We start from the raw sequence: 16,319 nt of genomic DNA on the forward strand, positions 1-16,319 counted from the left end.
GGTTTTGACCCTTCCCCCTCTCCCCCTGGGTTTTGCTTAGGTGCTCACGAGAAAGATTCAAAATAGTGCTTGAGGGGCTTCCCTGGTGGCTCAGTGGTTAAGAATCCGCCTGCCAATGCAGGGTACCCGGGTTCAAGCCCTGGTCCGGGAAGATCCCACGTGCTGCGGAGCAACTAAACCCGTGTGCCATGACTACTGAGCCTGCGCTCTAGAGCCCATGTGCCACAACTACTGAGCCCGTGAGCCACAACTACTGAAGCCCGCGTGCTTAGAGTCCATGCTCTGCAACAAGAGAAGCCACCGCAATGAGAAGCCCTCGCACCGCATCGAAGAGTAGCCCCCACTCGCCGCAACTAGAGGAAGCCTGCACGCAGCAACGAACACCCAACGTACCAAAAATAAATAAATAAATACATAAATTTATTAAAGAAAAAAAAATAGTGCTTGGTGGAAGCCCAAATAAGCAACTGCAGATGACATGATCATAGGGGAGAAAAAAGGAGGGTCACCCTCATCTAAGCCCCAGAAGACTAACCCCATATTAACTACCTAAGCTACCCCAGAGCGCAAGGCATTGCTACCCCTACTCCATGAGTTTGCCTGTGTGCTCTCCCACACGTACTGTGCTTCTAATAAAGTCTGTACCTGCTTTGCAGTCTTGGTCTCTTTGCTGAATTCTCTCTTCAAAGAAGACAAAGACTGAGGTCCTCTTGCCGGCCGAAATCACTATGTAACCTCCCATAGTCACAGGTTCCAGAGATTAGGGCATGGACATCTTTGGGGGCCATTTGGAACACTGACCTGCATGAAAGATTTCTCCCCTGTTTCTATTACGCGTTTAGGATGACTTTAGGCTTTTACATGCAAACCAAGATTGGCCAGTCAGTGGACCTGTGAGCCAGCCTCAGGGAGGGCCCAGCCTGGGCTGGGGAACAGGAACCTCCAGACAGAGCCGGGCCTCCCCCCACACGCCAAGAGCAGCAGAGGAATACATGCCAAGTGCAAAGGGGAGGAGTGGACACACAGCAGGGAAAGCACCACCACCAGGTGGGGGAAGAACCCAGAACGGGAGTCAGTGCGCCTGGAAAGGATCTTTCCTGAACTCACGAAAACCAAACTCAGCTGCTCCCCACACTCCCCTGCGAGCTGCCAACAGCCTCTTCACCCTCATCGCCGTCACCTCTGCTGGAGGCCCCTCCTCAGTGCCTGCTGGCACTGACTCTTGGGTGATTTCTGTGTGTGTGCGCCTGTTTAAGAAACACACATTTTTGTTACCTGGTATCCAAAATGATGGAGGGGATGGGATGTGACCTTTGACAGTGAGGAAGGGGCTGCAAACCAGTCAAAACAGGTGAGACTAAAAGGCAAACAGTCCCTAGACCCTGTCGGTCCACTGCAGTGACCGGGGTGCGTAAGGGCAACCCTGAGCCACGCAGGACAGGGAAGGTCCCCCCTGCCCAGGATGCACCTTTGCAGGGGCCACTGCTGCACTCAGGCGAGCCAATCCTGCAGGTGCCCCAGGGGTCTGTCTGGCTCAAACCCAATAGCCCAAGTCAGCCCACAGGGCTTCTGCCTGGATCCCAGCGCCACCAGCACTCGGGGCCCCCCCTGCTCTCGCTCTCCCTGGCCCGACCAAACTCGGGGGCCCTGAAGACCAACCCCAACCCAGGGGTCACATGCTGCCACCTCCCTCATTTGTTCTGCTTGGACTGCAGTGAATGTTTTAAACAGAGATATAATCCACATACCATACAACTCACCCTTTCAAAGCGTACAATTTAGTGGTTCTTGGTACATTCACGAGGTTGTACAACCACCACCTCTATCCAGTTCCAGAACATTTCCATCACCCTAAAAGGAAACCTGGTACCTATTAGGCAGTCACTCTTCATTCCCCTTAGACCCTGGCAACCACTAATCTACTTTTTGTCTCTATGGATTTGCCAACTCTGGACATTACATATAAACGGAATCATGCAATATGTGGGCTTTTGTGTCTGGCTTCCTTCACTTAGCATAATATTTTCAAGGTTTGCACTGTGTATTTTTTAAATGTGGCTTGGAATAATAGTTACTAGCACAGAGCTCACTCGGAGCCAGGTGTTGTGCTAAGTACTTTATCCATTTGCACTCATTTAATCCTAGTAACAGCCCCATGAGGCGGATGGTGGTATTATCCCCATTTTCCAGATGAGAAAACTGAGGCAACAAGCAGTTAAGTGACTTGCCCTGCACCGTGGTAGCACTGGGCAGGCCTGCTTCGCAGCTGGCACTCTCCCTCTCTTGGCCGGCTGCCTCTCTTTAAAGGAGCAGGCACTTGGAGATCTGCCAGCACGCTCATCACACATTCTTGGCCACGGCTCCCATTTCTGTCACCTGCCCCATCCCTGGATATATCTGCATTTATGACCCCTCCTTTGGTTACTCAGATAAACCTGAGTTCAAGTCCAAAACCTCACTGGACCACATTTTTCATCTGAGTTATGGGTTACCACTCAGTTACTTTTCAAGGCTGTATGCAAACAGCCATTACGAACATCAGGAGACAAGATGGGTCACAGTGCCAAGCTTTCAGGGTAGTTAGGAGGTGTAAATGTGTGTGAGGCCCTGAGGGCCTGGCACGTGGAAGACACTGGGGAAGTGGAGCCCTCGTATGATCGTTACCCACCCGTACCACTGAGATTCTTCTCCCCGGAAGTCAAAAGCGCAGCTTCCATTTCTGTAGGTGCAGACAGGGGACATACCTGTCCTCAGACGATTTTTCAGAACTAGTAAAATACACAGTGAACTAAAAGCCCATCTGTAATTAGAACAGGAATGACTTGTTAACCACCTTTTAAACTCCTGGGAGCCTAAAATCTGTCTCAACTTGCCTGAGTCCGTGCGGATTTCACAATCGTGCTTCGAGGTTCTGAGTGTCTCCTGAGGCCTGCCAGGCTTTCTAGGTCACACCTCATTACTGAGGACCAGGACCAAGAAGAAAGTGGCTCTTGGGCAGACCCACCTGATCCACCACCTGGGGGCTCCCGGAGAGCCAGTGGGTACCTAACTGAGACCTGCTTTGTGTTTGTTCATTTTGACACAGTAGCTCTGAAACTAACTGCCCGGATCCCCAAAGGGGACCACCAATGCAAAACCCGTATTTGTCATGTTGTTCTGCACAAAAGATCCAGGAAACTGGGGCCCTACCTTGAAGCAAAAGCTTCTTCTGGTTCAGCGTTAATTAAAATTTAAAAAGATCACTGGCTAGCCATCTTAAATGGGTGGGATCCTGGCTCTATCCTTCCGAGTTATGTGACCAGGGACCCCTCATCTGGAAGGCGGGGATTATACCTAACAAGCCAAACTCCTGGGGCAATTAAAAAATATATGTGTGAAGTGGTACACAGCAAGCCCTCAGGAGATGGTAGCTGGTGGCAGGGTTGCCAATCTGAGCGTGACACACGCCTGGTTCCCTCGAGATACCTTTATGAGTTGTTAGGCATTATACAGATGAGCAAACCGAACCAAGTTCAGAGCACTTTCCCAAGGCCACCTGGCCAGTAAGGCGTAGGAGGAGGGCAGCCTCCAGGTGTAAAGGCATTATGCCTAATACTTAAAAGCAAGGACAGTGGAATCAGACGAGCCTGGAATCAAATCTTAGCTTTGCCACCTGAGGCAAGTTACTTCACCTCTGTGCGCCTCCGTTTCCTCATCTGTAAAATGGCTGCACCCATTTGCAGTTTCCCCCACCACTTTGTAAATCACCTAGTGTAACCCGTAATGATGAAAACCTGACACCTCATCATTTAAATTCCTCACCTTCTCAATGTGCCTACCGTGTTGAAGACCTGCAGAAGACAGCCTTGAAGGGAGCATTTTTCGAACTTTTTTGCACTTCCACTTTCAAATGTCCCATATCATTAGATGCAAGTTAATCAAGTGATCATACTTTTCCCCACAAATGCATCATAAACAAAATAAAAATCTTAACCCCAAAGGGAAAAATGAAACAAAATTCAACAACCCTGTAACTTGCTTTATTATTCTTCACTGCACTAATTGTATATAGATTGCGATGTTTGCACTTATTTTCTCCCGCATCAGGATGTCAGCTCCACAAGGACAGAGCCTGAATTTTGTTCACTGCTGCAGCATCAGTGTCTAGAACAGAGCCTGGCACCTTTGTAGAATGCTGAATGGCTCTTCTTGTACAGACTCCAGGAGGGCTGCCCGCATGAGAAACATTTCTACATCTTTTGCAAAACTGCTTTGGACTGTCTACTGTTTTCCAGTGTTCCTTATAAGTAACATAACCCTCACTAGAACGCACTTATAGGACACGGTTTTGTTTTTGCTGAGCTCATGTGTTTTTAACTAGCTTAATCTGCCTTTGTGTCAGGAAGCTCAGAGCACAATTCTGTGCTCACTGCACTGTTTTCCTCAACCTCTTTTTCTGATGTGGAGATGAGATAAGTAAGTGTAAGAAGATTCTGCTGGGACTCCTTGGCGACCCTATTTTTAACCACAGACTGCATTTATTCTAAGAAGATGCTTCTCAAACTTAAATGTGCCTGCGAATTACCCGGAGATCTAGTTAATGCAGAATCTGACTCAGTAGGTCAGGGGCGGGGCCTGAGATGCTGCATTCCTAACAAGTCCCAAGAGATGTCCTTGCGGGCCTTGGACCACACTTTGAGTAGCGAGGGTCTAAGAAACTTGCTTCCTTGATTTGGTAGAATTTCTCTCTCCTCCTCCTTGGCAAAATATCACCAATGGCTCGAAAACTGGGGGGGGGTACCAGAAGCTCCTGGGGAGCTGGTTAGACTTACACACCGCCGTTCCCCGTCCACCCCCCCATCCCCGCCGAGATCCTGACAAAGTAGGAGTGAGCACAGGAAGCTCCCCAGGTGCTTCTGCTGCAGGTGGCCTGGAAACACATTTTGAGAAGCCCTGCTCGGGGAATGAGTGCTCTCTTCAAGGTTTTTCCAACGGCAATCTCCCGGGGACAGGTGTTGTCACCGGCGGAGACACCTTGTTCAGGATTTTAAGGGGGGAGTATCCCGCTGTTTCTAGCCCAGCACCAGGAGGGGTCCCGGTCCCTCCCCACCGGCCACATGGACTGCGGCACGGTCAGCCCCCGCGGGCTCGGGGCTAGCACCCCCGCCCCATCCTCCCGCACGGCCCCGCCTGCCCGCCGGCAGCCTCCGCAGCAGGCCCTCGGGCGGGGGCCGAGCCGCTCATGCGCACCACCGGGCCCACGGGGCGCAGGGCCCCCGCCCCACGGGCCCAGAGGGCGGGGTCCCCGCGTGCCCCCCGCCCGCCTTACCTCTCTGGACCACAGTGGCCAAGGAGAAAGCGAGGCAGATGAGGAACGCCGAGTGCCAGGCCACCATGGCTGGGAGCGGGCGGTCGGGGCCCAGAGGAGCACAGTTAGCGCGAGAGCGCCCGAGGGGGTGGTCGGGGAGGAGCCGGGAAGGAGGAGGAGGAGCAGAAGAGGGAGGAACCCTGCCGCTACTGCAGGGCCTCGCCCAGAACCGGCGCGCGCGCGGCGCGGCCCCGGGAGGGCGGGGGAGGGGCGCGCGCGAGCTCTGGCGGGCCGTGCCCGACGGAGAAGAGGTGAGGTGGGGTGGGACTGCGACTGTGGTGCGAGGGGCGGGGCGAGCCTGCAGTCTCGGGGGCGGGGCCTATGCGCGAGGGGCGGGACGGCAGCCTGCGGGCGGGGCTGGAGCTTGAGGGGCGGAGCCCGCGGGCACCCAGCATGTTAGGCTGTCTGGGTCCCGGCCAGCGCCGGCCCGCGCCTCGCGGGCCCCTTCACACCCCGCCCTCGAAAGGGAAGTCTCAGAGGTGGGCCCTGCGGGCCCGGAGCAGTGAGTCAACAGTGGCTGGGGAGCCAGAGGCGCTGGCAGCAAGGGTATGCGGTGATTTCCACCCGGCGCGCCAGACTCCTCTAGGGCCCGGAGCAGGACCCAAGGCGGCGCACAAGCCTGGTGCGTTCTGCCAGCCGGGTGACCTTGAACAGGGCTCTTCCCCTTCTGGCCTTGGTGTCCTCCCGGTAAAGGGCTGTTCCCTAGGGGTCCCTCCAGCTGCGGCTCCAGGACCCGGCACCCGCGCTCCTGCCCCCGTCGCCTTGGCGGAACTTGTTTGTCAGAACCGCCGGCTGCCCTCCCACTTAGCTGATCCTGCAGTGGAGCCCTGCCCAGAGATGAAAGAAAAGGGCCATTTTCGTGGCTGGCCGCGGTTGGCAAACAGCGGCACGTCTGGAGGAAACGAGCCTGAGGCCGGGGGCGCGGGGGGCAGGCGAGAGGGAAGTTGCGGGGTGACCTGGAGCCGAGCGCCGCGGGCCCGGGGGAGGAAGGAGGAGGGACAGGGTCAGCTCCCCCGAGGCTTTGATGAATGCGCTGAAAGCGCGAGTTCACATCTGCAGAGTCGATCTGTAAACGTGCTCAGTGATCGACACACGCGCTGCAGTCCTTTCCCATGAACCCCTCCAACCGAGCGCATCTCCGGGACCGGGTGAAATCAGATTCCGACACTGACTGTAACAGCAAAATGCCCGCTGCAGCCTTTGACGTGAACGCTCTCAAGAAGGGCTCCGGCTGCAGCCGGCTTTCAAAGACAAAGAGAAAGCGCCGCTGCTCCCCGGAGTCGTCGAGCCTGTCCCTGCCATTATTCGACAAAGGCTGCCCTGGGCCACATCCTCCTTGAGGGTGGCTAGTACCATCTCCCCCCAGTGTCCCTTCGGTAGGCTTCCTGTGTCTCCCACAGGGCCACACCTCCATACCCCCCCAGAGGCTTCCCCCACACTCTGAGCCATAGTAGGGGGTGGGGGTCTCTCTGAGATGGAGCCAAAATCTTTCCCTCTGTGACTTGTATCCATTGCTCTGAATCTTGGGGCTGCAAAAACAAAACATACAAGGAGTGAGCGGATATTCTGATTTTCAGGGCAGTGCTTATTCTATGACACTAGCAGGAGAATTAACAGAAATAGCTAGTGGTTATTGAACACACACGATATACATGGTATATTCCAGGCATTTTATTCTTATTTTTTATTCCCACAACAACTTCATGTATCACCTCAATAATTAATGAGGGAAAAGGAGCAAAATGGAGATTCCTTGAGGTTGGGGAGTTAACCAGGTCCAGTCCCATAGTGTCAAAGGGGGACACGGGGATCACCAGGAACCCCAGCATGTGAATGGCTAAGAACATGTGCTTCCGAGCCAGACAGAGTGGTGATCCTGGCTGGACGCAATAAGGTCGTGCTAAGGATTAAATGAGATACTGGAAAGCAAGTGGTCTCGGACACAGTGAGTGGAGACGCATTACTTGTTACTCTTATAACAGCTAAAGAAATACTGGCTACTGTGAGGTTGGGCAGTTGCTGTGTATTCCAGGATGCGAATATGCCCCAACTTGCCCACTAACTGGATGCCCTGTGCCATTCCCTTGCCCTCGGGCTTCAGGAGTCCCACCTGTAAGGAGGGCACTAGACATCATGCTCTTTTAGAGCTCTTGAGGCTCTGATGGGTGAACCTCAGCACCTACACACTCAGCTACACTGAGGAGGCTTGAGGAGGTGAGGAAAATGCAGCCTCTAAGTGAGGCATCTCAGTCACACGCAGCTGGGGCTCTAACTGGTCAATGTGTAGTAGAGATACCTCAATCCCAGCAGCAAGACACTGGCCACAGTGTAACATGCAGGAAGACTGTTTTCTAGCTCAGGGGTGGTTGGCACACTGGCTTGCAGGTCAAATCCAGCCCACCCGCCCGTTTGTATGACCTGCAAACTAGGAATGGTATTTGTACCTTTAAATGGTTGAAAAAAATCAAAAGAAGGTTATTTTGTGACAGGGGACATTTAGACAAAATTTACGTGTCAGGATCCACGAAGCTGGTGGGAACACAGCCACGCACATTCGTTTCTGTACTGTCTACGGCTGTTTTTGTGCTACGACAGCAGAACTGAGTAGTTGCAACAGAGACCATGGAGCCCACACAGCCTAAAATATCTACTACCTAGCGCTTTACAGAAAAAGTGTGTTGGCCTCCATTCTAGCAGATTGAACTATAGCAAGGATGAATAGTAACAGGCGATGGTGCGGGGCCTAAAGAGTGTGCTCCTGTAGAACAGGGGATGAGCACAGGAGCTGGCACGGGAACAAGAAGCAACAGAAAAGGATCGTGTTTATCGTGTGCCAAAAGACACCCACTCAAAAAAACCCAAAGAACAAAAAAACAGGCCTTTAGTCAAAATATTGCAAATGTCCGAGGTCAGTTATCCTGCCAGATAACTCTCCCTATGTAAAATGACTCATCTGAGGCCTGGTTTGTCTCTCAGTCTCTTATAAGTTAGGTTAGTGTGAGTCTGAGGGAACCGGTGACATCAGGCCCTGAGCCTACCAGGCTGAGGACCTCCCTGGAACTTGGTGAGCCTCTCAAGTAGCTGCTACCCTGCTGAACTGCAATTGATCGTGGAGCTGATTTACATACAGGAAATTCTACACTTAGAAACCATGATTCTGTGCCCCCTGAATACACACACTCCCCACTGCCACTGCATGTGGGTGCTGGGACTGACTCCTGGCCAAGCCTGCCTTGTCTCCACATCACCCTCCTTGTCCTCACCCTCTTGCTACTCCTCACTCCTTCCTGAACTTCTCATATCCTGCAGATGTTCACCACTTTGGAAGCCATTTGGCCTGACGAGCTCCTCTCCTAAAACGCCCACCTTGCCTCAGCACTGACCTAGGCAGAGAAGTGTGACATGGACAAATGGCCACCAGGCTAGTCTGGGAGTACAGGAGAGGCACAGATGGAGCTGGGAGGGCTTACACTAATCTGAGTTACGTAGGCTTCTGAGGGCAAGCCTGGTCTTCCGTCACACCCCACCATATCCTTAGGAAGATGTGTTCTAAATTCCAAAACAGCTGTTCTCTCACTGTTAGCGCAGAGTTCCCGTGCTTGCTCCCAAGTGCCACAAACCGCTCCTTGCAAAGTCCCCCAAGGGGGCCACCCTCACCTGTGGCCAAAATTAGACCCGCCTGGTAGCATCTGCCCACCAGGGCTCTAGGAATGGCCTTGCCATCAGCCCCATCGCTGTTGAAGGTGCCCATCTGGAGAGCACCACTCTCCATGTCAGCAGTGCCGATTCCTGGTCCTTGGGGCGCCAGAGTGGAGAGGGAGTCCACGTGAGGGCAGGGGCGGGGACAAAGGACTTGCCCCGACTCAGGGTCACCCTTTAAGGGCCCCGGAGCCCAAGGCAGCTCAGCTTGTGCTCAGGGCTTCAGCAGCCCTTCTGTCTGCTTCCTCTCCTCCCACAGCCTTGGGTCCTAATCCCTTTAACCAAAGTAGTTTGAGGGGCCGGGATGGGCTCCAGAGTAGGTGGGAAAGGGGCCAGCAGTCTCCCCACCCACCCAGCTCCCCACCACGCAGGCCAATTAAGAGACATAGCCTCCCTGCGAAGCACTGGAATGCAGACAGCCAGCGGTGGGAGCCGGTGCACCAGGGGCTACAACAGTTCCCCAAATGCCTGATAGCAGGGGCGAGTCTTTACCAGTCTCAGGCAAAAGAAGAAAGTGAGACTGTTGCGGTAATTCCCCCCCATAAAGCGAGAGGGCTGACCTTTATCCTGAAATCGTGGACTTTTCTGGGTACACAGAAGTCCTTTATTTCACAAAAAGATGGCAGTGTTTTGTTCAATGTGCCTGCTTTGCAAAATAAAAAGTTGGCAACCCTGCCCGTCCCCAAATTTAAAATAAAGAAATCTACTCACCAGTGAAATTCACAAGTCTGCGAAGCCCTGGCTATGCCAGCAATATTTAGCCCATCCAGGGCCCTGATACATGGGGATTTTTTGGAACACACCCCATATGTAAACAGAAGCCCTGAAAATGGATTCTAAAACAATGTTCCCTCTCATATTTTTTGAGTTGTAAGCAAATTATCCCTCCGTCGCCTCCTCCTCTCCACAATGTTGGTATTCTCTCCTCTCTTGGATTTTCTAGTAAGGCAAGGTCAGGCAGAGCCTTGAATGCCATGCTAATGAGCAGAGCTTTGATCCTGAGAACAGAGGGAAGCCACTGAAGGGTTGTAAGCATTAAGCAGCAGAAAGACAGGGAAAGTGAGGGGCAGGGAAAGTGGTCCACAGGAGTGGCTACTGGCATCATCTCGGCAGAGAAGCTGGGAGCCTGGGGCTGAAGAGAAGTGTCTGGATTCAGGCTATGTATGTGGCAGAGGCAACAGTGGCCATAGAAAGGAGGGGATGGCTGTGTCCACCTGGCCCTGTTCTCAGGGAACAAAGGATGACCAGGGTGCCCTGTAGGGAGGAAACAGACAACAAACAGTCAGGTGATAGAGGCAGTTAGAGAGGGGAGCCCAGGGCACTGTGGGAGCATGGAAGAGCTGACTTAAAGGAAAAGGAATAGTTCACCGTGCAGATGGCGGGGCGTGCGGGTTCCAAGAGAACCGCTGAAGCAAAAGCCCAGAAATGAGCCTTTGAATTTGAACTGCGTGGAGCCAGGTCATGCAGGGTTCCTAGAGCAGGTGAAGTTTGGACTCTATCCAAACGCAACTGGGAACCCCGAAGAGTTTTAAGTGGGGCTCGGGTGAGGCTGCAGGGTGACGAGATCAGATTGGTATTTCATGGTTCAATTTCTTTCAGGAGACTCAGGACTCTGTTGTACAGAACCCAGCATCTGCCTGGGAAAATGCTGCTCTAGGCGCCAGAGCCACTGAAGAGTGAAAAGCTAGGAGAAGTGGGGAAGAGACTGGGCAGGGACATGGAGGCAGGGGGAAGAGTGAGGAGGCCAGTGCAGGGGTCCTGAGAGACGGGCTCAGGAAGGGGGCGGGCTGGGATTCCGCTCTCCAGCTCTGTCGCCCGGAGACAAGGCAGTGTGGCCGGTCAGGAGCTTCAGCTTCACAGACAGTGGGCAGATTTGCATCCCGTGTTCCCACAGAACCCCCCTCCCTCATTCATTCCTATGGCTACTGCATGCGACAGTTGCTCACTCCTGGAAGGGACCCTTGGACTGGAGCATTTTGTAATCCAGTGCAACAAATTCCCAGGAGACACAAATCATCTCATCCTTTTTGATCCCTGTTAGAATTCCCACTGTGTGTTTGAAGTGTTTCCTTAACACATCAAGGACCATACTACAGTGACGATCATGTCAATGATGGTCACGGTGACAAGAATCCAGAAGGAAAAGAAGACAGGTGCAAAATGCCAGTGGGTCACCACCTAGTTTCAAGGCTCATTACCATGAGAAGGAGTCCTCTGCTCTGGAAATCTAAATGCAGAACACCAATCCGTCTTCTGGAAGCCTGCGTGCCAAGTCAAGCAGGGCAAAGCCTTATACCTGCATATTTTCCTAATTCGAGAGACTGTTCTGTAAATTTCTTTCTAGGGCTCAGTCGAGTTAATATGGAATTTGCATAAGCACTTGGCAAAAAATAACTTATCTCTCTGTAATATTTGTGAGGCAGCATTTCCCACTCTGAACCCTGACCTCTGAAGGACTAGGACTTAACATTTGCCTCCCAAACGTGGACCTTATTTAACGCACCCGGTGAAGTCTCCCTGAAGCACTCGGGAGACTCAAACCACAGAAACCAGCGTTTGGCCTCTTTATGTCTTTGCATGTCATCGAAGCACTTGAAGAAACCTCCCGGAAAAAGTTACAGAATGCAAGTGTGGAAACAGCATCCGATTAATAGTAATAACATTGTGTTCAAAAATACCTCTTGTCGGACTTCCCTGGTGGTGCAGTGGTTAAGAATCTGCCTGCCAATGCAGGGGACACGGGTTCGAGCCCTGGTCTGGGAAGATCCCACGTGCCGCAGAGCAACTAAGTCCGTGCGCCACAACTACTGAGCCTGCGCTCTAGAGCCCATGCACCACAACTACTGAGCCCGTGAGCCACAACTACTGAAGCCCACGTGCCTAGAGCCCGTGCTCCGCAACAAGAGAAGCCACTGCAATGAGAAGCCCGCGCACCGCAACGAAGAGGGGCCCCCGCTTGCCGCAACTAGAGAAAGCCCACGCGCAGCAACAAAGACCCAACGCAGCCAAAAATAAATAAATAAAATGAATTTTTAAAAAAAACAAAATAAAAAGTTAAAAAAATTAAAAAAATACCTCTTGTCGGTTTTCAATAGGCATCGCCTCCCATTTCGGGCACTAATACATCAAACACCTCCCTACACACACATACACAGACACACACGTGCACACACACGGAGCATTAGTGTATGTGAATTCAGATATTATGGGAGCCCAATCCCAGTCCAACCAACAAGTGAATGATTCCCTTAACTCCTACGCAAACATGAAAGCTCTGTTTGAGTGCAGACTTTTCTCACCTGGCCTGGGTAAACTAAGGCAAGGAAAAATCAGGGCAGTGTGGATCTACCTCTCACAGACTATGTGAATTTGAACAAAAAGTGATGAACATGTATCCACTGAGGTCTTCAAGACTTCTCAAAGCTCCCCTTTCTCTCCATTCCCACTAAGGACACCTGTGGAAACAGAGCATCTTAACTGGGGTCCTTCCTTCTCCTTTCCCTGCTCTCCCCCACTCAAGCCCCGCAGTGCCTTTGTCCCATTGTCCTTGGGATGGGTCTGAGCTCCTGAGCTCGGCATTCAAGGCTCTGCAGGCCCTGGGCCCAGATGACCTCTCCAAATGGTCTCCCTCCTACCACTCCTGGCCCCAGGTTCCAGCCTTACCAGAACACTCCCTGTTCCCCAAAGCTCGGTGTTCCTTCCTGCCTCTGTGCTTTTGCTCACACTGCCCCGTCTACCAGGCCCTGTCTTCCTCTCGCTCTATCCCCGCTCCCTGGGCCATCTCATCCACACCTACGGGCAGATCACACCCACCTGCTCCTCCTGTGAACCCAGATATGTCCATTCAAAGGCCTGTTTTGCATTGTCTAGTGGCTTTTCAGAGGGCACTGCAATGTCCAAAACAGGACTGTCCAGCCTTGTCCCCGAAATCATCCTGCCACTCCCTCGAGTGGTCCCCATCTCAGGAAATGGCACCACCGATCTCCCAGTTGCTGGGGCCCCAAAGCTAGGAAGCAGCGTCGACCCCTCTCCTAGTCTCACCCGCTCCATGACTAAGGCCCGCAAACTCTGCCCTCTAACCAGCCTTGGACGTGCGCACCCGTATCTGTCGGGAATAACTGCAGCCCGTTCTCCACCCAGCAGCCAGAGGGAGCCTCTTAAAAGGTAAATCTAATCACGTTTTTCCTTTGCTTCAAATCCGTCAATCTCATGTTAAGGGCTCTCCATCTCAATCAGAGCAAATCTAAGCTCCTGCCCACGGCCTACAAAGCCCTACATGAGCTGGCCTGAGCCTGCTGTACTGCTCCATGCCTCCAGATTTTCCTACATGTTGCCACTGTCGGCAGTGACCTTCCTGCCATTCTGGCTGGCTCCACTTTACCCCTCAGGCCTTACTAGAACGTACTGCCGCTCCCAGCCCAGGAAGGGTTAAGGGCCCATTCTTTCTACTCCCAAGGCCTCTGCGCTGGACTCTACCTCACTTCCGGCTTGCTGCTTTGAAATTTACTGTCTCCTTCCACTGGTCCCCTGGTTCTCAACCCTAGTGACACGATAGGATCATCAGGGAAGCCTTCTTTCTTTTTAAATTGAGGTAAATTTCACACTCTTCAAGTATACAATTCAGTGGCATTTAGTACATTCACAATATTGCATGACAATCACCTCTATTTACAATACTTCCAGAATATTTCCATCATCCCCAAAGGAAACCCCAAACCCTTTAGCACTCGCTCCCTAGTTCCCCTCCCCCAACCCCTGGCAACCATGAATCTCCTTTCTGTCTCTGTGGATTTGCCTATTCTGGACAATTCATACAAATAAATCACATAATATGCGACATTTTGCGTCTGGCTCCTTTCACTCAGCATAATGTTTTCTCGGCTTATCCATGCTGCAGCGTGTATTAGAATCTCGTTCCTTTTTATGGCTGAATAATATTCTATTGTATGGATGCACCACATTTTTTTTTTACTTTAAATGCATTTTATTTTTAGACAACCTACATGACATGTTTTTTTTTTCTCAAAAACAATGCCTCCGCTCCAAACAAATCAACATCAAAATGAAGAGGCCAAGAGGACATCAGTCCCATTTGTCTAAGTCCTGGTGTTGTGTGGATGAAAGGCAGCAGACAGCCAGTTATGACGAGCAGGTGATAGATCCAAAGGAACAGCCAAATCTGTTGACATTTTTCCATTTCTAAACCATCCTTCAAGGAAATCATACACGGGGTCACACCATCCTCACTGTAGTCCAGCAGAGCAGCCACGCCATCTGGATTCATGTTTTCATCAATAAAGAACTGATCGTTTTTGAAATTAGCAAGGATGTGCTTGATTTGTTCTGCAGCCCCTGTCATAAAAGGTTTTACTCTTTCGGGTCTCTGTTCTTCAAGCTTCCCTTTGATTGACTTCATGTAGTCTTTGATGTACTTCTCGTAGGCTTCTTTTGTGAAGCTGGTTTCCTGCAAGTGATGGTTCATGACAATATCCACACCAGTGATGACTGTGCTTTCGGTACCTTCTCCCTCGGGGCCTTCAGTGGAGGCGTTTCCACGAATGAACGAGTCATCAATGTTACCCCCTGTCCTACAGACCATCTTCCCCTCCACCCCCAGACACAGGCCGTCCTCGACCTCCTGGATCGTGTAGATGTCGGAGAACATCTCCTCATGGCTGATGAGGTCCCAGTGGATGATCCTGATGGCGACTGGACGGAGACGATGGCGGTGCTAGCTTAGTAGGAGCCCGGAGCTCAGAGCGAGCGCGGTGCAGCCGGAGCGGTGCTCGGGGGGAGGGGGGAGAGGGCGGAAAAAGGGATGCACCACATTTTGTTTATCCAGTCATCAATAGATGGATATTGGGTTATTTCCAGTTTGGGGCTATTATGAGTGATGCTGCCATGAACATGTATGTAAAAGTTTTGTGTGGGTGTATGTTTTCATTTCTCTTGGGTCTATACTGAATTGCTAGGTATCAGGGAAGCTTTTAAAATTATCCCCTGCCAGGCACCACTCTGAGATTTTGATGTGCTTGGCCAGGGTGGGGTAAGGCACTCGTGTTTTTCTAAAGCCTCCCCTGGTGATTCTAGTACACAGCAAAGGCTGAGAATCACTGACTGAGACCATGACCGGCCAAACTAGGGCCCCGGGGCCAAGGGTCGTCTACTGCCTGTGTTCACATGGGCTGCCAGCTAAGAATGCTTGAGAAAAATAAAAAAGAAGAATATTTTGTGACACGTGCAATGATGCAATGTTCAACTTTCCATGTCTATAAGTAAAGTTTTATTGGCACATAGTGACACCCATTCAGTTACCTATTGTCTATAACTGCTTTTGTTATAGACAAGGGCAGAGTTAAGTAGTTGTGACAGAGACCGTATGGCCCACCAAGCTGAAAATATTTACTATCTGGTCTTTTACAGAAAAAGTTTGCTTTCATCCATTCACAGTCCTCTCATACTTGGTCTTTCAGCAGCGGTCGGCACCGTTGATCACCCTACTGCTTGAGATACCTTCTTCACTTGACAGCTGGAAACCCGCTCTCTCCTGGAGCTGCCTCTCTGGAGCTTGGGGAAGCCCCATGGGGGTGGATCCGGGTGCCCCGTGTTTGGGAGCTGGGCCACTTCCACCCCTCATATGGGCGCTGGTGGGGGTGTGTGTGAGGGTGAGGGGAAGGTGTTAGGAGATCACTCGGAGGCTTTGGGCAGCTCACTCTCCTTCTGGGTTGGACAAGACTGTCTCTGAGGTCCCTTGCAGTTCTGAGTTCTCTGGTGGTCATAGTGCCAACACTGTCACCTGCATCACCTTGTCGAGTTCTCCCAGCAACCCAACGAGGAGGGTGCCATTTCTATCATTATCACAATTTTACAGAAGACAAAACAAATCTTCAGAGAGGAAAAGTGACTTTGGCCAGGTTGCCCAGCAAGTCTGTGGCCTTCAAACTCAAGTCCAGCCCACCTCACCCTGTCTAGCAAGATGGATGTACCAAGTGCCTATTGTTTAAGCTGATGAGATCTCAGAGAACTTGGGGTTGCTGGGGAGGGCACACTGGCAGGTGGTGGCTGGGTTGGCTCTATGTTGTGGATGTGGGCAGCTGTGAGTGGGACCCAAGATGAGAAGAATAAATTCTTGAGAGGCCTTGGGCAATGCACCCAACACCGTGATATGTACTTGACTAGGATCATATTTACTAATTTAAATACTCCGTGAGGGAGGATTAGTTTTTCTGTGGCTGCTGTAATGAATTACCAGAAACTCTGGTAATTTGGTAAA

The 16,319-nt window shown here is 51.7% G+C and overlaps 1 protein-coding gene and 1 pseudogene across 5 annotated transcripts in view; both read right to left on the reverse strand.

The window, feature by feature from the left end:
- The window catches only part of CD99L2 (CD99 molecule like 2), a 105,430-nt gene extending 99,845 nt beyond the window's left edge, over positions 1 to 5,585 (reverse strand). The window contains exons 1-3 of one of the 4 annotated variants that reach the window (XM_082445802.1): positions 1,761 to 4,750; positions 1,108 to 1,247; positions 646 to 801 (exon numbers count right to left, since the gene is read on the reverse strand). In XM_082445802.1, the coding sequence (XP_082301928.1) occupies positions 646 to 742 (97 nt within the window). In that variant the 5' untranslated portion in view covers positions 743 to 801; positions 1,108 to 1,247; positions 1,761 to 4,750. Of the gene's footprint in view, positions 1 to 645; positions 1,248 to 1,760; positions 4,756 to 5,308 lie in introns of those variants that run through there. The other 3 variants (XM_082445805.1, XM_082445803.1, XM_082445801.1) reach the window with 3 other exon arrangements.
- Positions 5,586 to 12,688: 7,103 nt separating this feature from the next.
- On the reverse strand, positions 12,689 to 15,694 carry LOC309652685 (translationally-controlled tumor protein pseudogene; annotated as a pseudogene). The gene has a single exon. The product of its transcript is annotated as a translationally-controlled tumor protein pseudogene (transcript).
- Between the last annotated feature and the right edge of the window lie 625 nt (positions 15,695 to 16,319).

This window comes from Balaenoptera physalus (assembly GCF_965194825.1).
Source record: "Balaenoptera physalus genome assembly, chromosome: X".
NCBI classification, from domain to species: domain Eukaryota; kingdom Metazoa; phylum Chordata; class Mammalia; order Artiodactyla; family Balaenopteridae; genus Balaenoptera; species Balaenoptera physalus.